At 42.1% G+C, this 21,822-nt stretch overlaps 1 protein-coding gene across 2 annotated transcripts in view; it reads left to right on the top strand.

Annotated features, from left to right (window-relative positions):
• The window catches only part of LOC126335052 (succinate dehydrogenase cytochrome b560 subunit, mitochondrial), an 80,326-nt gene extending 66,475 nt beyond the window's left edge, over positions 1–13,851 (top strand). For both annotated transcript variants that reach the window (XM_049997930.1, XM_049997929.1), the window contains 2 exons: positions 11,223–11,365; positions 12,969–13,851. In XM_049997930.1, coding sequence (XP_049853887.1) covers positions 11,223–11,365; positions 12,969–13,073 — 248 coding nt within the window. In that variant the 3' untranslated portion in view covers positions 13,074–13,851. The remainder of the gene's footprint in view (positions 1–11,222; positions 11,366–12,968) is intronic.
• The last annotated feature ends 7,971 nt before the right edge of the window (positions 13,852–21,822 follow it).

Here is a 21,822-nt window from a genome sequence, read left to right as displayed (position 1 = left end):
GTGTAATTCATGTAGGAAAAAAGGCCACATTGCTTCTGTGTGTCAGTCCCATAAAGTTCCTGTCGACGAGGACGAGGCGTCGGACATGGATGTTCACTGTGTGCTTTCTCAAACAAATAAGTTGTTTGTTACTGTTCGTGTTCTGAATAAAGACATCCGCATGCAAGTGGACACTGGCTCTGCAGTAACTCTCATTAATTCTCGCACGTATTTGGCGTTGGGCTCCCCTCCTTTGTCTCCAGTTACGCGCAATCTGAGGACTTATAATCAGCAGAAAATTCCTATCATGGACCAGTTTGATGCTTCCACTGCCTACAAGTCTGTTGTTCGGCCCCTCACGTTTTATGTGGTGGATCATGCGGGCACTGAAAACCTGTTCGGTTATGATGCTTTCCAGTTGTTTGGGTTCTCCATTGATGATGATGTGCACCTCATATCTGAGGACATTCCGTATCAACAGCTTGATGGATTGTGTTGTGAATTTTCGTCCGTGTTCTCTGCTGGTCTGGGTTGTGCCAAGGATTTTGCAGCCCACATTACTCTTAAACCTACGGCTCGCCCTAAGTTTTTCCGGGCACGCCCTATTCCAGTGGCGTTGCGTGCACCAGTCAAGGCTGAGCTAGACAGGTTAACAGCTTCAGGGATTCTCCTTCCGGTTACCTCCAGCGAATGGGCATCGCCGATCGTGGTGGTTTCTAAACCAAACGGGAGTCTGCGATTGTGTGGTGACTTTAAAGCCACTGTCAACGCTCAGAGCATCATTGACACTTATCCTCTTCCTCGTCCTGAGGAGTTGTTTACCAAGCTCGCTGGGGGCCAGTTCTTTTCCAAACTTGACTTATCGGAGGCGTACCATCAGTTGCCGTTGGACGCTCCTTCCAAGGAATTTCTCGTTATCAACACTCCTTGTGGGTTGTATCAGTACCAGCGATTACCATTTGGCGTCGCTAGCGCACCGGCCATTTTTCAGCGGTTTTTGGAACAGCTCACGGCTTCCGTTCCCGGCTGCATAAACTATCTGGATGACATTGTTGTCACGGGAGCCTCCACTGCGGAGCACCTTCGTAATTTACGTTCACTGTTTCGGGTTTTGCATTCGGCTGGGTTGAGGTGCAATCTGGACAAGTCACAGTTCTTCCAACCCTCCATTGAGTATCTTGGTTTCCAGTTGTCCCGTGAGGGCATACGCCCTCTCCGTGAGCACGTTGCGGCCATTAACGCTCTACCCCGGCCGTCTACGGTCAAAGAACTTCAGGCGTTTCTAGGCAAGATTGCTTATTATCACAAATTCATTCCATCCGCAGCAGCGGTAGCTTATCCTCTGCATCAGCTGTTACGCAAAAACGTCCCCTTCTGTTGGTCCGACGGGTGTGAGCAGGCTTTTGTCCGCCTGAAGGCTCATTTGCAGTCGGCGCCTTGTCTTGCCACATTCCGTCCGGGTCAGCACTTGGTTCTGGCGACTGACGCGTCACAGTATGGCCTAGGGGCTGTTCTCGCCCATCGGTATGAGGATGGGTCGGAACGACCCATTGCCTATGCTTCCAAGACCCTCAACGAGGCGCAACGGCGTTACTCTCAAATCGAAAAGGAGGCGCTCGCTATCATTTATGCTCTAAAAAAGTTCAGCGTTTTTTTGTATGGTTCTAAGTTTCACCTCATCACCGACCACAAACCGCTGGTCTCTCTGTTCAGCCCCTCGGCGTCACTTCCGGATAAGGCAGCTCACCGCCTGCAACGTTGGGCCTTATACTTGTCTCGTTTTCATTATGAGATTCACTATCGCCCCACGGCCCAGCAAGCAAACGCGGATGCATTGTCGCGATTGCCGATGGGCCCCGACCCTGTTTTCGATCGCGATGAACTCCTCTGTTTCCACATTGATGAGGAAGAACGTCGTGCAGTCGAGGGCTTTCCACTTACAGGTTCGCACGTCGCGTCAGCTACTGCGCGGGACCCGGTCCTGCGCCGGGTGATCGGTTTTGTTCAACGAGGTTGGCCAGACAGGACTGGGGGCCGGGCATCGGATCCCCTTCGCAACTACCATGCCTTGCGCCTTCGTCTGTCTGTTCGTGATGGTGTTGTTCTTCTGGCCACGGATGGCGCATCTCCACGGGTCGTGGTGCCAGCCTCTCTTCGCAAAGATGTTCTCAAACTGTTGCACGGAGGCCATTGGGGTATTTCTCGGACTAAGTCCCTGGCCCGCAGGCACGTTTATTGGCCCGGCATTGATTCGGACATCGCCCATATGGTTGCTGCATGTGGCCAGTGTGCTCAACAACTGGCGGCACCTCGTACAATGCCCTCTCCGTGGCCTGATCCAGCTCAGCCATGGGAACGGGTGCACGCCGACTTTGCTGGCCCCTTCCTCGGTACTTATTGGCTACTGTTGATTGATGCCTTCTCGAAGTTTCCATTTGTTGTTAGATGTCCGTCGCCCACCACTGCGGCGACGACGCTGGCTTTGTCCAAAATCTTTGCGCTAGAAGGTCTTCCATCCACAATCGTCACGGACAATGGCCCTCAGTTCTCTTCACAGGCCTTCCGTGATTTTTGTACTGGACAAGGGATTCATCATGTTACCTCACCTCCCTTCCATCCGCAATCGAATGGGGAGGTCGAGTGCCTTGTCCGCACTTTCAAATGCCAGATGAAAAAATTCCTTAGTGATTTTTCCACAGATGACGCCCTGCTGCAATTTCTGAGTTCTTATCGCTTCACGCCTCTGGGTGATCGCAGCCCTGCTGAACTCTTGCATGGCCGCCAACCGCGCACTCTACTGCACCTGCTTCACCCTGTCAGGCCTTGTACTGTGTCCCCTAGTGCGGGAAGATACTCGGTGGGCGCCGACGTGTGGGCACGAGGGTATGGATCTCGCCCTAAATGGATTCCAGGGGTGGTCAAGGCTCTTCGCGGCCGCCGGCTTTGTGAAATCCGTACGGGCGACGGCACGGTTGTTCGCCATTACGATCAGATGCGCCCACGAGTGGTGGCCACGCCTGTGCCACCGCCCCATCTGTCGCCTCCACCAGCTCGAGACGCCAGTCCTGTCGCTGCTGCCGATCTACCGTCCGTGTTGATGCAGCCGCCGTCGCTGCCGCTTCCAAGTACTCCGGAACCGGCCCCAGTCGCGACGCCGCCTTCTCCGGGACCCATCTCGCTGGAGCACACTCCCAGGTCAATGACACCTATGGATGCTGCTCCGGAGTTTTCACCCATCATCTCATCCAGGAGGCACGTTCCTCGCACGAGCTTCCGTCCTGGACATTTTCGACCATGCTCCCGTGTCTCTGCGCGGGATCTCCTCGGGGCCTCACAAGAGGCCATGGATGTCTCTGCGCTGTCCATGTCTCCAAGGAAGTGAGTGTTTATTTTTTTCAAGGGGGGAAAAGTGTTGTGATAGTGCCACGACATTTAACAGTGCCGCCACGACAGTACGCACAAACGGCGATAGAGGCGCTCCGCAAATCAGATGAGCGCGGGAGCGCCACCTAGCTACGAACGGCACCGGCCGCATGTCACGGCACAGCAGTCGAATACGAGAGACTGAGTTGTAATCATGTGATCAGCTATTGTTTCTAAGAGAGAGTGTGAAAATCCACGCAATTATTGTGATTAAAGGTTATAACAGTGACATTTTCTTTTCTATCTCACCTGTAAGGTCTTTGTCAACCTACAGTATGTAACATGCTGTAAATCATCTGGTTACAGTGATTGACTGTTCTCGGTTTCCATAGTCACATCACTATACCCACAGCCTGTGATTCATTTCCATATACTTTTTTACTTCAAATATACGTTAGCAGAAATTTCTTCTTTATCTCATAAATTACTTGCTTAAACTAAGGCTCATGTTGTGTAATGTAAAGTTCCCCACTAGGGTAGCCAATTGTTCACAAACAGCCATTGATAATATCTTTATAGAAAAGTCCAATGAACAAAATTATATTACAAAACCAATAGTCAATGGCCACTCAGACCATTACATGCAGTTCCTTCTGTTAAATATTAATACTGAACAGGATATAAAATCTATTAAATCTGAGCTCAAGAGGGTAATCAGTAAGCCAAAAATGGATTATTTTAGGACACTCCTCAGAGACATTCACTGGACTGATGTTTACAGTGCTCATGGCATAAATGAAAAATATAATACTTTTGCTAATAAAGTGATTACCTTATTCGAACACTGTTTTCCCCCAAAACTTACCAAGGTTAGAGCGAAGTCCACAAAGAAGCCATGGGTCCCTCAAGGAATAGGGGTATCTTGTAAAACAAAAAGAAAACTGTATCTGTCAATCAGAAACAATTCTGATGTTGATGCTATAGCACATTACAAGAAATATTGCAAAATATTAAAGACTGTAATATGGACATCAAAGAAAATATATTACAAGGAATAGATAATATTAAGCTATCTGTTTAACCAGTCGTTTATCAGCGGAATATTTCCTGAATGGTTGAAATATGCTGAAGTTAAGCCTCTGTTTAAGAAGGGATATAAAGAAATAGCATCAAATTTCCGTCCAATTTCACTGCTGCCAGCGTTCTCAAAAATTTTAGAAAAAGTAATGTACAATTAGCTTTGTAACCATCTTATCCCAAATAACATACTGTCAAAGTCACATTTGACTGTGTAAATCACAATATCCTTTTAAGTAAATTAGAATAATGGGGCGGCCAGGATGAGCTGGTTACCAAGCCCCCACAGAACGTATCTCTGCCTACGTAGATCAACACCTTCAACCCATTACATGCAGTCTCCCATCCTTCATCAAAGACACCAACCACTTTCTCGAACGCCTGGAATCCGTACCCAGTCTGTTACCCCCGGAAACCATCCTTGTAACCATTGATGCCACTTCCCTATACACGAATATCCCGCACGTCCAGGGCCTCGCTGCAATGGAGCACTTCCTTTCACGCCGATTACCTGCCACCCTACCTAAAACCTCTTTCCTCGTCACCTTAGCCAGCTTCATCCTGACCCACAGCTTCTTCACTTTTGAAGACCAGACATACCAACAATTAAAGGGAACAGCCATGGGTACCAGGATGGCCCCCTCGTATGCCAACCTATTTATGGGTCGCTTAGAGGAAGCCTTCTTGGTTACCCAAGCCTGCCAACCAAAAGTTTGGTACAGATTTATTGATGACATCTTCATGATCTGGACTCACAGTGAAGAACAACTCCAGAATTTCCTCTCCAACCTCAACTCCTTTGGTTCCATCAGATTCACCTGGTCCTACTCCAAATCCCATGCCACTTTCCTAGACGTTGACCTCCATCTGTCCAATGGCCAGCTGCACACATCCGTCCACATGAAACCCACCAACAAGCAACAGTACCCATTCCATATCAAACGGTCCCTTCCCTACAGCCTAGGCCTTCGTGGCAAACGAATCTGCTCCAGTCCTGAGTCCCTCGACCATTTCACCAACAACCTGAAAACAGCTTTTGCATCCCGCAACTACCCTCCCAACCTGGTACAGAAGCAGATAACCAGAGCCACTTCCTCATCCCCTCAAACCCAGAACCTCTCACAGAAGAACCCCAAAAGTGCACCACTTGTGACAGAATACTTCCCGGGACTGGATCAGACCTTGAATGTGGCTCTCCAGCAGGGATACGACTTCCTAAAATCCTGCCCCGAAATGAGATCAATCCTTCATGAAATCCTCCCCACTCCACCAAGAGTGTCTTTCCGCCGTCCACCTAACCTTCGTAACCTCTTGGTTCATCCCTATGAAATCCCCAAACCACCTTCCCTACCCTCTGGCTCCTACCCTTGCAACCGCCCCCGGTGTAAAACCTGTCCCATGCATCCTCCCACCTCCCACCACCACCTACTCCAGTCCTGTAACCCGGAAGGTGTACATGATCAAGGGTAGAGCCACGTGTGAAAGCACCAACGTGATTTACCAACTGACCTGCCTGCACTGTGACGCTTTCTTTGTGGGAATGACCAGCAACAAACTGTCCATTCGCATGAATGGACACAGGCAGACAGTGTTTGTTGGTAATGAGGATCACCCTGTGGCTAAACATGCCTTGATGCACGGCCAGCACATCTTGGCACAGTGTTACACCGTCCGAGTTATCTGGATACTTCCCACCAACACCAACCTATCCGAACTCCGGAGATGGGAACTCGCCCTTCAGTATATCCTCTCTTCTCGATATCCGCCAGGCCTCAAGCTCCGCTAATTTCAAGTTGCCGCCGCTCATACCTCACCTGTCTTTCAACAACTCCTTTGCCTCTGTACTTCCGCCTCGACTGACATCTCTGCCCTTACTCTTTGCCTTTAAATATGTCTGCTTGTGTCTGTGTATGTGCGGATGGATATATGTGTGTGTGTGTGTGTGTGTGTGTGTGTGTGTGTGTGTGTGTGTGTGTGTGTGCGCGAGTGTACATCTGTCCTTTTTTTCCCCTAAGGGAAGTCTTTCCGCTCCCGGGATTGGAATGACTCCTTACCCTCTCCCTTAAAACCTACATCCTTTCATCTTTCCCTCTCCTTCCTGAAGAAGCAACCATCGGTTGCGAAAGCTAGCAATTCTGTGTGTGTGTGTTTGTGTTTTGTTCATGTTCCTGTCTGCCGGTGCTTTCCCGCTTGGTAAGTCTTGGAATCTTTGTTTGAAATACCTACTGTGGTATATATTATCCAAATTTCAGGTTTTCTAGCTTCCCTGGCACATTTAGACTTCTTACATTCCATGCTCCTGCGTGCAGAATATTACCATTTCATTGGTTTTTTCAATCTTGTTTTCAAGACCACTCCACCCTTGGCAGTACACTCCTAGAGACCTGAATCTGGGAGAGATAATCAAGACTTTTTATAGTTACATGCAACATTTCCTGTGGATGCACATTATGTGTGTCCAGTGCAGCATTTTCCATTGCATTCTGCATCCTCAAGCCATTGATAATTTCTATTTCTTCTGCTTGAAGGGCAGTTCTCCACCCCCAAGAGCACAAGGGTACTATGGAGCTGTATAAATCTGTATTCTTTGATGAGTTCATTGGCAGAGAGGTGTCTTTGGCTGTCACTGCTGATGATTTTTTAAACTGAAAAAGTAACCAATGGTTGGAACTGAACATGGGATCTTTCTATTAGTAGTTGAAGATGCTATCTCTAGACTTATGTTGTAATCTACGTAGTTAATATTCATAATGTTGGCAATGTCTGTTTTATCTGCAATGATTTTGATATTCACTTTCATATTTTTTTTATTTTGTCTGTTGTTTGTGTGTATTTTATGTTGTCCCTTTGTGTTACTTATATTCCTGGCTGTTTTTATTTTATATGTAACTAATTGTACCCAGCCATGCGTTGCTGTGGCTTAGTGCAGTAAAATGGAAAAGAAAAGAAAGAGAAAGCATACATTCCTGATATGTTTAATTTCACAGTATTTTTTGCTGTTTTGTTGTCTATGCAGAAAACAGATTATCTTCTTTGCTGACTCTAGAATATGTGATTGTTTGAGCGAGAAGTAATCTGTGTCTAGATCTAAACCAAACAATTCGAAAGATTGGCCATGAGTTTTGTTGATGGTGACTGCAAATGCCATTCAATTGTGGAATTGCAGTCTGCTAAATTGAAGTGGCATATCCATTGGAATCATGGAATGTGAGAAATAAGGACATCTTCGCCTTTGAATAGTCTTGTTAAGATTATTACTTCTATGATGTTTCTCATTAAATTTTTTACTGCAGCAATGTGCCATTGCAAAACTTTGGCTGGTTGATATTTTGCAATGTGACAGTTTTGAGTAACAGTACATGCAGTAGCATCCCTGGCAGGTCAAGTGAATTCAAAAATTCTATTGGATAGTTAATTGCTTCCAAAAAACTGTCAACAGACTTTTATGAGACTGCCTCACGTTGAGTGTTATACTGAACAATAGTGTTAAGTTCGTAGACGTCTATGTTCTTGGTGCCAATAAAAGTGTGTTCACACAGCCAGTCAGGATTCTTATGATTGGTTTAAATATTGAGAAATGACAGCTCAATTCCAGTTCAGTGTCTTATGATATAATTAAATCAAAATGAAAATAAATCTAAGTCTATGAAAACTCAGTTTAACTATGCAGTCGGAAACATGCAAATTGACAGCATCTGTCCAGAAGCATGCTGTCCGACACGAGCAATGTTTAGTGTTGTGTGTGTTACAGTTACGTTCATCTGTTGAATGTAAAAACTATATATACTATATATACAGCCCCACTCCCAGAGTCAACCAAACAGCCCTCGTCAAAGATTTACTGTCCTACACTCATACTCACTGCTGGAAATATCACTTTGCCACGAAGAAAAATGATCCTAATCCTACTCCTAATGATCCAACTCCCCAAGACACTATCCAAATTGAACCCTGCCTGGAACAGTTCCGTCCTCTGTCACAGTGGGACCCACCTCCTCTTCCTCAAAATCACCCTCTCCAAACCTTCCAGGAATTTCTGACTTCCAGCCTTGCCTCTCAATCCTTCTTAAGAAACCTTAATCCTACTCCCAACATCACCACTGCTGAAGCCCAAGCTATCCGTGATCTAAAGACTGACCGATCCATCGTCATTCTTCCAGCAGACAAGGGTTCCACGACCTTGGTACTTGATCGTCGGGAGTATGTGGCTGAGGGACTGCGTCAGCTTTCAGACAACACCACATACAAAGTTTGCCGAGGTAATCCCATTCCTACTGTACAGGCGGAGCTTCAAGGAATTCTCAGAACCTTAGGCCCCCTACAAAACCTTTCACCTGACTCCATTAACCTCCTGACCCCACTGACACCCTGCAACCCTACCTTCTACCTTCTTCCTAAAATTCACAAACCCAATCATCCCGGCCGCCCCATTGTAGCTGGCTACCAAGCCCCCACAGAACGTATCTCTGCCTACGTAGATCAACACCTTCAACCCATTACATGCAGTCTCCCATCCTTCATCAAAGACACCAAACACTTTCTCGAACGCCTGGATTCCTTACCCAATGTATTACTACCGGAAACCATCCTTGCAACCATTGATGCCACTTCCTTATACACAAATATTCCGCACGACCAAGGCCTCGCTGCAATGGAGCAATTCCTTTCACGCCGATCACCTGCCACCCTACCTAAAACCTCTTTCCTCATTACCTTAGCCAGCTTCATCCTGACCCACAACTTCTTCACTTTTGAAGGCCAGACATACCAACAATTAAAGGGAACAGCCATGGGTACCAGGATGGTTCCCTCGTACGCCAACCTATTCATGGGTCGCTTAGAGGAAGCCTTCTTGGTTAACCAGGCCTGCCAACCCAAAGTTTGGTACAGATTTATTGATGACATCTTCATGATCTGGACTCACAGTGAAGAACAACTCCAGAATTTCCTCTCCAACCTCAACTCCTTTGGTTCAATCAGATTCACCTGGTCCTACTCCAAATCCCATGCCACTTTCCTTGACGTTGACCTCCATATGTCCAATGGCCAGCTTCACATGTCCGTCCACATCAAACCCACCAACAAGCAACAGTACATCCATTATGACAGCTGCCACCCATTCCACATGAAACGGTGCCTTCCCTACAGCCTAGGTCTTCGTGACAAACGAATCTGCTCCAGTCCGGAATCCCTGAACCATTACACCAGCAACCTGAAAACAGCTTTCGCATCCCGCAACTACCCTCCCGACCTTGTACAGAAGCAAATAACCAGAGTCACTTCCTCATCCCCTCAAACCCAGAACCTCCCACAGAAGAACCACAAAAGTGCCCCACTTGTGACATGTTACTTTCTGGGACTGGATCAGACTCTGAATGTGGCTCTCCAGCAGGTATACGACTTTCTCAAATCCTGCCCCGAAATGAGATCCATCCTTCATGAAATCCTCCCCACTCCACCAAGAGTGTCTTTCCGCCATCCACCTAACCTTCATAACCTCTTAGTTCATCCCTATGAAATCCCCAAACCACCTTCCCTACCCTCTGGCTCCTACCCTTGTAACCGCCCCCGGTTTAAAACCTGTCCCATGCACCCTCCCACCACCACCTACTCCAGTCCTGTAACCCGGGAGGTGTACACGATCAAGGACAGAGCCACATGTGAAAGCACCCACGTGATTTACCAACTGACCTGCCTACACTGTGAAGCTTTCTTTGTGGGAATGACCAGCAACAAACTGTCCATTCGCATGAATGGACACAGGCAGACAGTGTTTGTTGGTAATGAGGATCACCCTGTGGCTAAACATGCCTTGGTGCAGAGCCAGCACATCTTGGCACAGTGTTACACCGTCCGAGTTATCTGGATACTTCCCACCAACACCAACCTATCCGAACTCCGGAGATGGGAACTCGCCCTTCAGTATATCCTCTCTTCTCGTTATCCGCCAGGCCTCAACCTTAGCTAATTTCAAGTTGCCGCCGCTCATACCTCACCTGTCTACAACAACATCTTTGCCTGTGTACTTCCACCTCGACTGACATCTCAGCCCAAACTCTTTGCCTTTACAAATGTCTGCTTATGTCTGTGAATGTGCGGATGGATATGTGTGTGTGTGTGTGCGCAAGTGTATACCTGTCATTTTTTCCCCTTAAGGTAAGCCTTTTCGCTCACAGGATTGGAATGACTGCTTACCCTCTCCCTTAAAACCCACATCCTTTCATCTTTCCCTCTCCTTCCCTCTTTCCTGAAGAAGCAACCGTTGGTTGCGAAAGCTTGAATTTTGTATGTATGTTTGTGTTTGTTTGTCTATCGACCTGCCAGCGCTTTTGTTTGGTAAGTCACAGCGTCCATACATTGATGTTTTAAAACGTCAAAACAATTGATGATGAACTTGCAGAGATATAAGATTTTAAACAGATGAATATTTACGTTTTCATTAATAGACCTATAGATTTTGATATCTCATTTGTTATTGGGCTTTTGCTTGTCTTTTCAACTGTCTGTGCTACTTATGTTGTACTTAGAAGGTTTTCAGTGCTTTTAGATTGTTTGTTACCTTAATGTGTCACTTTGTTCTCATATTTCCTTTTTGAACCTCTGCTTATTTTGAAAAATTTTGCATTTTCTATTTGTTTTTGGAACTGCTATACAGAAGAAATAATATTGTAAATAAATACTTTGAAAAGTATTGTACTTTTCATTTGTTTCCTTGGTTTGAAATGTATCTGCCCACTGTTCTTTTCTGTTTAAATACATTATTTGTTGTTGGATATAGATGAAATGGTTATAAATATTTTTAGGTACTCTTGTATCACCTTACCGGTTCACTGATTTCATCACTTGGATGCAAGAACTGCATTTGAATCCAGCAGTAATCACAGCCATGAAAGCAATGATGGCGTTTCCTCTGGCATATCATATATCTAATGGTGTCCGTCACTTGGTAAGTAACTATATGTATTTATATCATAAAGTGATAAAACTTTACTACTGGTTTTGACATTATTGGTAGCATACATAAATCTGCATCTATTCATGAACAACACAATTTATTTTGGAGAAATGAGCCAGTTATGCAACAAAAGGTGCAACTAAAGCAGTATAATAGTTGTTCGAGAGAAAATAAGCATCTGAGGAATAAGAATCAAATAATAACAGAAAGAAAACTAGATGACACATCCTCTCTCTGAAATCATATGAGTACACAAGTATAAAATTAAATCGAGAGAACTGTATGGTGAGGTTATTGTGAAAACAAGTCCTTATACCAGATATAGGGAACATTGTTCAGTGTGTACAATTTATTGATTCTGTTTCATCTGATTGTTGTACTCAAAATGAAATTTTATACAGTATGTGCATGTGTTGACCTTGCAAATTGTTCCTGCTAGAACACCCAGTAAGATTCTCTTCATTAATTTTGCAGAAGCTTAGCACACTGTTTGTAGTGCAAGTTTTTGTACTTTATGCGGTTAAAAACTATGAATAAGACAATTGTTAACTTGTGGGATACATGTAGTGGAGTAAAAAAAAAATAAAAAAAAAAAAAAATCCCATGTGTTGTGGAACTACAACCTATGTTCTGTTACACAAGATACAGAGTGAGTCAGGAGGAAAGGTACATGCTTTGTGGGGTGATAGTATTAGTGATTCTGAACAAAATACTTCGTATGGATGTATACCATATTCCGAATGGTTTTCCAGATAGAACACAGTTAATATCACTTTTGTACATTTTTCTTGAATAACTCGAAAACTGCATGCTCCAGAGACAATGTGATGCAGTACAAAATTAAACTATATTAAATTTCCTACAAAAAAGATCCTATTCATTTTTTTTTTCTCTAGAGCTAATGGTTTATACAAAGAGAGTGTGAGAATGTTGAAAAACTTGCTCCACACGCATGCGCTGTAGCTTATGTAGTTTTTGTAGGCCAATTTGAGGTAGTTTCCCAACTTGATAGACCACAAATGTCCCCTGTCAAACTGTTTGTCTCAACTTGCTACCTCAAATTGGCCCACAAAAACTATGTAAACTACAGGCCATGTGAGTCGAGCGAGTTTTTCAACATTATTGTGCTCTCTTCGCACAAACCGTTGTTGTTGTTGTTGTTGTGGTCTTCAGTCCTGAGACTGGTTTGATGCAGCTCTCCATGCTACTTTATCATGTGCAAGCTGCTTCATCTCCCAGTACGTACTGCAATCTACATCCTTCTGAATCTCTTTGCACAACCCATTAGTAATAAAAATGAATAGTGCCTTTTTTGTAGGAAATTTACTATAGTTTAATTTTTTACTGTGAGACGTTTTCGCTGGAGGGTGCGGTTTTCGAGTTATTCAAGAAAAATGTACAAAAGTGATATTAAATGTGTCCTATCTCAGAAAACATTCGGAATAGGGCATACGTCCATATGAAGTTTTTTGTTTAGAATCATTAATACTATCACCCTCTCAAAGCATATACCTTTCCTCCTGACTCACCCTGTATAATCAACTTTTCCCTTTATATATGATTAAATCATCTAAATTTTCTTTTTTCTTTTTAGGTTTGGGATTTAGGAAAGGCACTGACAATAAAGGAAGTGTATTACACAGGGTATGCTATGTTAACTGCAGCAACAATTGTGACAGCATGGCTACTGTCACTGTAATATAAAAAGTCTTTCCTCATAACAATCACACTGGAAGTAGTGCTTGGTGTAGTGTGCTTAAAGAGTATGCAACAGTATTTATTTATGAGGAGAATCTGTGTACATAACACTTTTGTGTACATAACTGCTTTGCAGGTTCTAACTTCAATATTATTTTAAAATATTTGTGAATTCAAGAAACCATAGTATATGATTATGTAATGGGAGGTATTGCTTAGGATAATAAATAATCCACTAATAAAATTTACATGTATTTCTCTGTTACCATTGCTAGGCCGAAAATTTGTTATTTCCAAACAGCCAGTACAAGTAAAATTGAACTTTATGCGGACAGCCAAGGGTGAAGCACAGTCACTGAATTTCAAACTAAAAGCAGTCAGAATTTAATTTCATTACAACTATGAGGCAATCCAAGACTGACAGTAACATGCCAAGAACAAACACAGCACTGGAAGCAAGGTAGATGGGCAGCTGCGTGTGATAACGAGCCAGAGAGATATAAGATATCAACACACAAAAGGGGGCCTTGTGTATTCTGATGATGGAGCCGTTGACATGGACCACAATTAAAAATAACAGGAAGACAGCACATCTGGTTAAAGAGAGAGTGTGGGACAAAAGGGAGAAACAGAGATAGCCTTCTTGTGGGGCCAGCACTGCATCGTCTAAAGTCAATGAAAGGCTTTGGTCACAATGTGTGACCATATTGAGAGGAGCAGTCTACTCCTGCATTCAGCCTGTCAGCCTGTGAAGAACTGCTGGACAATAATGCAAAAATACAGCCAATAAGTTGGTGAAGGGGAGGGGGGGGGGGGGGGGAGTTGAAGGGGAAAATGTAACAAAGCTTGGGAGCAGGGTGTTCAAGGGTAACAAACAAGGCATTAGAGAGTTTATTGAGACTGAAGAAACAGCATTTTAATTAGTTAAGCCAGAGGAACACAAAGCATCATTGAAATTTGTTAAAGCTTAAATAGATTACTATGCATGCAAAATATTCTAAGCAAAGGCAAGGAAAAGGTGAGTGATCCTGTTGTGGGCAAGCAGAATTGGCGAGATGCAAAGAGATTTCTGGGAAGCCGTAATTCGAGTTACAAGTCGGGAGAACATGACAGGTGCTGTAGTGTTGGTAGACTCATTAAGATGAGCTTGTTTTATTCAAGGTCTAAGTAATGCTACAATTCAGACAATAGTGTGAAGCCAAGGAGATGAAAATGGTTTGACAGCTGCAGTGAAGTTAGCACTACAAGAGGAAAATACAATATTATCAATGAAAGAATGGGGACTGGTCTCGAGGGTAAAGTTTAACCATGGAATAGAAACGGTAAAGGGGCCAAAAGAAATTAAGGATTTAAGATGTGTTACATGCGATTTGAGAGGGCATATTGCAAGAAAATGTAGGAAGAGTAAGATGGTGGGGGGGAGTAAGGGTGATGACAGTGAGAGTTCACTAACTTTGTTACGGATGTGACAAGCAAGGTGACACGAAAGCAGAGGAAGTGCAGCAGAGCTCTGATGCCAACAAAACCGGAAAAAGCACAGGGAAACTAACAGATGACAAAACTGCACAGTCGGGCATTGTCGTAGTAAGCAAGCCCACAGTTACCCTCATAGGCTGTGCCACAGATAATGATTTTCTGCTATTATAGTGTATAGTGTTAAGAAAGCACTTAAAGTTATTGATAGACCTAGGAACACACTCATGTTTGTTAAAGAGAATGAGTATTCCAGTTAAGCATAGAGTTAGAGTAAATGAAGCAGAAATGTTTAGGCTGAAAGGTGTAACGAGTTAAGCAGTTAAGTTCAGAAGAGGTATAGTGCAGATACATTGAAGTGTGGAAGGTGCTGTCGGAAAAGTCGGGCAGTAGCTTCATGCATGGCTCAGGACTAGACATTCCATATGATGGATTGATATGTAGAGACTTCGTAACAGAGCATAAGGTTAAGTTAGACTAAGCAGGGAAAGCTGTAAGACGATAAGGGTGAGCTTTACCCCTGATAGTAGAAGAGGAACTGAGAGGTTATGAGTCTGAGGTGAGTCAAGAATCTGACGAGGAAATAGATCCCCAAGAAGAAAAAATAATGTTGTTGAGAGTGGAAGGCAAGGTGCCAGGAGAGAGTGAAAGGGAAATGATGAAATTACAGAAGCAACAAACAGTAGAGCATTTAAATGCCGAGGAAAGGAGTGCATTATTGGACGGGTGTACTGAGTATGGAGACATTTTACATCCAGACTGTTTATATTTTAGAATCAAATGAATACGTCTTAAAGATAGGTATGGAAAGATTAGAGAATTTATTTTTATTTGTACAAAGCACTTACACTACAGAGACAGATTGCTGATAGGAAAGGAGAGTATGAGATATGAAAGGAGAGTATGAGGTTTGTTAAAAAATTCTGGAACATTTGTAATTTTGCACCAGTGGTGTGTTGGAGTGAAATGCAGTTGGCATCATTGCACACACCTGTGTTTAATGTGTAAATGCTGGAAGTTTCATTGTTGTATGTTCGTTAGTTATTGTTCAGTACTGTATTGAGTAGAATGTTGTATCACACAGTTTGCAAATTTCGAGAGGGCAGAGTTAGAGGAGCAAAGCATCTCCATTAAATTTTGCATGCAACCCAAGAAAACCTTTACAGATACACACCAAATAATGCAGGAAGCCTACGATGATGAGTGCTTAAGCTGTACTCGGTGTTATGAATGGTTCACGTGGTTAAAAAATGGCTGGACTCAAGTGAAAGATGGTCCTCATTCAGGATTCCTTTCAATGTCTACCAACGAAGTTTACATGAGGAATGCAACAAAATTGTGTGTGCAGTGTGAAGACTGACTGATCAAGAGATTGCAGGAAAATGTAACATTTCAGTTGGATCAGCAGAAAAATGTAATATTTCAGTTGGATCACTTCATAAAATCCTGACACAGCATCTCAAAATGTATTTTGTTGCTGCCAAGTTTGTCCCAGGACTCATGAGTCAAGACCAGAAAGACCTTTGCCTCATAATCTGTGAAGAGCTTTTGGATCGCGTGGATGAGAATGAGATGTTCCTTAAGAGAATCATAACTGATGATGAGATTGAATCTACCATTATGATGTTGATATCAAGGTTACGTCTTTATAATGGAATGGGAAAGGTTCTCCAAGACTAAAACAAGCTTGTCTGGTCAGGCCAAATGTCAGAGCCATGCTGACAGTTTAAAGGATTATTTCATCATGAATTTGTGCCACAGGGACAAACTGTTAATCGATGGTACTATCGGGACATGTTGCGACACCTGTGAGATAATGTGAAAAGAAAATGACGTGAAATGTGCCGAGACAATTCATGGCTTTTGCACCAAGATATCAGACCTGCACCTTCATTCCTGTTGGTGGATAACTGTTGCACAAAAAAATAAATCACTGTGTTGCCTCATCCTTCGTACTCTCCAGACCTGGCCCGTGCAGACTCTTTTCATTTCCATACTTGGAAACCCCTTTGGAAAAATGAAGATATGCAACGATAGATGAGAAATGAAAATTCGCAGGTGGTTCTTCTCCAGCAAGAGGTGTACCAAGACTGCTTCTGGAAGTGGAAATGGCATATCATTTGTGGAGGAGGATATTTCAGAGGATACCACGCACAATACGTAAAAGACAACCGTAGAAAAATTTTGTGGACAAAATTTTTTGAACAATCGTATGTTTACACACAGCCAGAAAAAAATTCTTGCTGACAGATGAGTTCAAAAAGCAATATGCAAAACTTTCAGTGGAGTAGTTGAACTGCAAAGAATTAAGTAAGAAGTGGCAGCTGTGCAGAAAGTTCTTTGCATTATTATCAACTGTTGATCATGAAGAATACAAAGCAAAACTGTTGCAACTGGTGAAAGAAATTCCAGAAGAATGCGTAGAGTAGTTGCACTGAACCAAAGCATTTGGACAAATTTAACCAGTATTGAATGGTTATACATAGAACCAAAAGCAGGATTAACAGTTTTATGTGAGAAAGACACTCCTAAATATCTACTAATGAAGGTTGTAGGTAAAATAAGATTTAATAGTAATGTAAAGGTACAGAACAAGAAAATTTGGAGAAACAGATAGTGATCAACAGTAGCATAACCAATAAAGATATAATACTATAAATAAATTTAGAATTTGATTGTTGTATTGTAAATGAGGAAAAGAAAACCATTTCAGAGTTAAACTTAGTTTTTCTGTTAGAACATGTAGTAACTCAATCACTACAAACGTTAAGTGAGGCATTAATCATACTATTTATAGTAATATGTGGTTGTAGACAGTGTAAATGTTGTAAAGAATGTTTTAAGATTATGTGGAAATATTTCTGATTGTTGTGGAAAGATATGTAACAAAAAACTATTGTGAATCAGTTTGCTTAAACCAGTTTGGTCCAGAGATTGCTCAGTAGAGAGACTGAAGAAATAGATATTTACGAAAAGTGTGCAAAGGATTAAGGCAAGTCAATCTTTTAGAAACAGACATTAATATGAAAAGAAATTGTAAAATATGTGAGTAAAATGTATGTTTTTCAAAGAAAAAATGTAAGTAACAGTAAAAGTCAATGAAACAAATGTACTTGTAAAATAAATAAATGTAGCTCATGAAATGAAATGTCAATGTTTTAATGTCAACATATTAGGATCAATGTGTTAATGTCAAATGTCATTGTTTCAGTATCAGTGTTTTCATGAGTTGATGTAAAAGTATTACTGCCAGTGTACTAAGACACTGGATAAAGTGCAGTTCAATCAACATATGTAAAGAAAGCAAAACAAACAAAAAAATCTGTAATGTAACTGTGTCAGATGTAGGCAAAAGAATCAGAATTGATGCTACTCTGAAGAGTAATGCCAATTTCCTTAGCAGGGAAGGTGTTACAGCCATGAGCCAAGCCAAGTATGCCAGTGAGATTTTAGGAGCAAACTGGGGAAAATATTAATAATGCGGGCAGCAGTGAAGGTGTAAAGGCAACAGTGCCAGAAGCCAGCCTGTCTTGTGACAGGTAGATGGGTGCGTGATAATGAGCAAAGAGCTATAAGGTATCAACGCACAAGAGGGGGCCTCATGTTTTCTGACGATGGAGCCATTGATACAGACCGCAATAATAGGTTAGAGAGAGAGAGAGAGAGAGAGAGAGAGAGAGAGAGAGAGAGAGAGAGAGAGCACCTTCTGGTGGAGATAGCACTGCATCATCTAAAGCCAATGAAGAGCTTAGGCTGCAGTGTGTGACGGTATTGAGAAAAGCATCTCTACTCTTCCACTCAGCCTGTGAAGAACTGCGGAACAATTGTGCAGAAATACAGCCAATAAGGTGGGGGGTGACCTTAACACTACATCACAGCAGGTGTAGGCAGGGTCAAAGGAGAAAATGTAACAAAACTCAGGAACAGGGCGCTCTGTGGGTGGATGTGTGAGAGGACAGGAGCTGCAGTAGCCATGGGACTCTTGAGTTTAGTTGTGTGGGTTGCATTTGTTAGAACAGCTGGAACGTTCTTTGTCAGTCACCGTCTCTGTATCGGACTAGGCCACAGTGGGGGAGCATCTCAGCTGGAGCAGTTAGGATTTAGTTGCTTTATTTCTGACTAAATCTCACATTTTTCAACAGTTTTGGAGATTTACTTAAGTTACCTCCCATCCTTTTACCTTTTACACCAGAGAATGTAACACCTTAGCCAGGTCAAAGTCTCCCTCTCATTACGACCAACCAGCTAAGCCTTCTGTTACAAACTGTGTCACTCAATCCCAGGAAAAACCCAAGTCTGTGCCTGACAACTTGTGTAGTAATGCTAGGTGTGAAATTCAGTGCAGCTACATCAGTAAGTCTGTTAAATTGCCTAATTAAGTAGTTAAAAGTTATCCAACAAGGATCAAACAATGTTGCGAAGAATGAGGAAAACATGATCTGACTTAAAAGAAGACTGAATGAGCTGAGAAGATGTGAGAATGGTCCTTTGTATACATGTCAGAATGGTCCTGTGGATACAAAGAAGTAGAACTTGGGATTACAGAAAGATGAAATACATGTAGGTAGTTTAAAAATGCAAGATTTGTGGACATAAGCAAAATTGGGAAAAGATTCCACATTGCACATGGTTTTCACCACAGTAGACTAGGGAAATGGCAGCAGAGTGGAATCAGCTCCTTATCTATACCAGGAAATTCTAATCTCCCACCAGGCAACTGTAACCCAAGGAATATCATGGACGGTGATATAACCAGCTTTAACTGTCATGAACATACCACTATAGAGCAGGGAAACATGTAAAGCCTGTGTGACAGCCTCATGAAAGTTAAGTTTTAAAGATAATCCTCCAAAATGTTAAAAGCTACAAAATAAAATCCATGTTCTGGACACCACAGCATGTATTAATAAACAAGATGTTTAGTTGTTATTGAGCAGTGGTATTCTAAAGAAAAATTTTTCACTATGCACATGTTGACAGCCAATCTTTGCACAGCTTTTAGTAGGGAGCTTGTGTGCATGTATGGAAAGTGGTTCAAGGGTGGTGAAAACACTAAGTAGGTGAGAACATGTTGGATGTTCATGCTTCATCACAGAACTTAGAGGTTGGAGAGTTGGCAGCTTTGTAAAGCATGGTAGGTAGTGATATGTGGCAAATGCAGTGACACAATAAAATGCTGGTACAGGCACAAGTGTTATGGAGCACATCCAAAATGACCCCTACACATTCCCATGTTGATCCAATAACATTGTCAGTTACAATTGCAGTGCACAAAATATTATCAATCTTGGATCAAAGTGTAACATTACAGGACATATTGAAGTATTCGATACTGTAGACTTTTAGGGGATGTCGATACAGATATGCAAAATGTAAAGGGAAACTTTGGTGATGTTTAAATATTGTACTGTGTCAATATTAGGACATTTTGCACAGAACGAACAAAAATAGAATTAATGTAAATATATATTAGTGTTAGTAACCTATTTTCATTCAATTTTGTAATTATATTTCATTTTGTAAAAGAAAGACTCACTGTTTGCTGTAGCTCTGATTAATTGTATAAATTATCAGTTTTGAGCTAAATTACTTCGTATAATATGGACAAGATACTTTTAGAAACTCACCAGCTAAAGAGAAAGTCTGTAAATGAACGTTTAATGCACACTTCTGGAACTTTCTATGGAGAAATTCTATATTATGATCGCAAAAATACGAAAACTTGTGAAAACTGTTTCATAACCTAATTTCGAAAGACGATTTGTATCAAGAAATATTGCTAAAAAGATTTATTTATGTTTTGAAACACGATTTAAATCATTTTACATATAAATAGTTGTTCTAAATCACTCAAGAAATATCCAGAATCAAAATGTCAAGATATTTCTGGAAACGTCGGTGCAAGTCTGGTGAAGGTTATCCGGAGGCTGGTAGAAAAATGTTATAAAGTCTATTTGGAAATTATGCTTGTAAGAATCTATATGTGCTGATCCTTTTACTTGCTTTAATCTGTGCTAAAGTTCTGTAATTTCTGATTTGGTTTTAAGTCATGAATTGCTATTGTGTTGTGAACAAATAATTGTCAAAGACTCTCATTGTTTGGAAGGATATTAGTACACCTAGGGGTTGTCAGTTGCCAGTTCGGATATGCAGTGCGGTTAGCTCTGAGAGTCAGTTGTTGAGTCTGTGAAGTCTGTCAGTTCTGTTTGTAAATAAATGTCTGTAATGAAGAATTACTTGTTGTCGTCAATATGAACTCAAGACCTTTTGCACGAAGCAGACACCTCCTAATGCAACGTTTTAATTTGGTTGAGGAAGCTGGGATCGCTATAAGTGCAAACAAATTGAAGTGGAACGTTTTAATATGGTGTTGAGGAGCTGAAATGTTATAATTTGGTGGAGGAGCTGGAATATGACGACCACCCAGTGATTCTTCAAAATAAAATACGTCTCTTCTGGGATCACAAGAAGAAAATAAGTCTGTTTTGGGACCACAAGAAGAGGATATACGATGGACCAGTCATTCTTCAGAAGTAAATACGTCGATTCTGGGGTCACAAGAAGAGGAGTGAATCAACCGAGCGAAACCATCCTGGAATTGAAGAAATTTCGCAAAACACGGACACCAACGACCGCCGACAGACACTAAGATAAGTACCTGCTTCCTAAAATAATGGAAAAAGACGCAGATTTCAGTATTGACAGCGGTGTAGCGAGTACACCTATTAGGGAAAGTGCTTCTGACAGTGTAGGAATGTTGGAAATGTTAAAACAAATGTTTTCAGAGTTAAACTCGAAGTTGGATAACACAAACTCGAAGATGGACGATTCTCGTGCCGAATTACGTCAACAAATTGAACAGACACAACAGATGGACAGGTCGATTTCGAAGGCTGTGTGTGATTTAAAATCAGAAATAAATTCAAATACAGAACAGATTGCTCACACTAATCAGGTTCTCGAAGAATGGCGAATTACTTTTGAGTCAAACCAAAAAGAACTTAGTTGTCGTGTGGACACGGTTGAGAGCAAAACTTCTGTCCTTGAAACTGATTTAAGTAACGAAATTTCAAATAACCAGTCAAAACTTAAAAAAGTTGTTGATTTTGTAAATGAGGAAAATTCTCAATTGAGAAATGAATTTGACCAGACAAAACGATTTTTTGAAAGCGAAATTGAATCTTTCAAATCTGATTCTGACAAAAAGGTCACAGAAATTTGTAGTAGAGTAGGTAATGTCGAAAAAACTGTAGACAGAAAATTTGTAGAAATACAAG

The sequence above is a fragment of the Schistocerca gregaria genome, chromosome 2, assembly GCF_023897955.1.
Source record: "Schistocerca gregaria isolate iqSchGreg1 chromosome 2, iqSchGreg1.2, whole genome shotgun sequence".
Lineage (NCBI taxonomy): Eukaryota > Metazoa > Arthropoda > Insecta > Orthoptera > Acrididae > Schistocerca > Schistocerca gregaria.
Note: the sequence above shows the minus strand (reverse complement) of the source record. Positions and strands in the feature narration are given on the sequence as shown.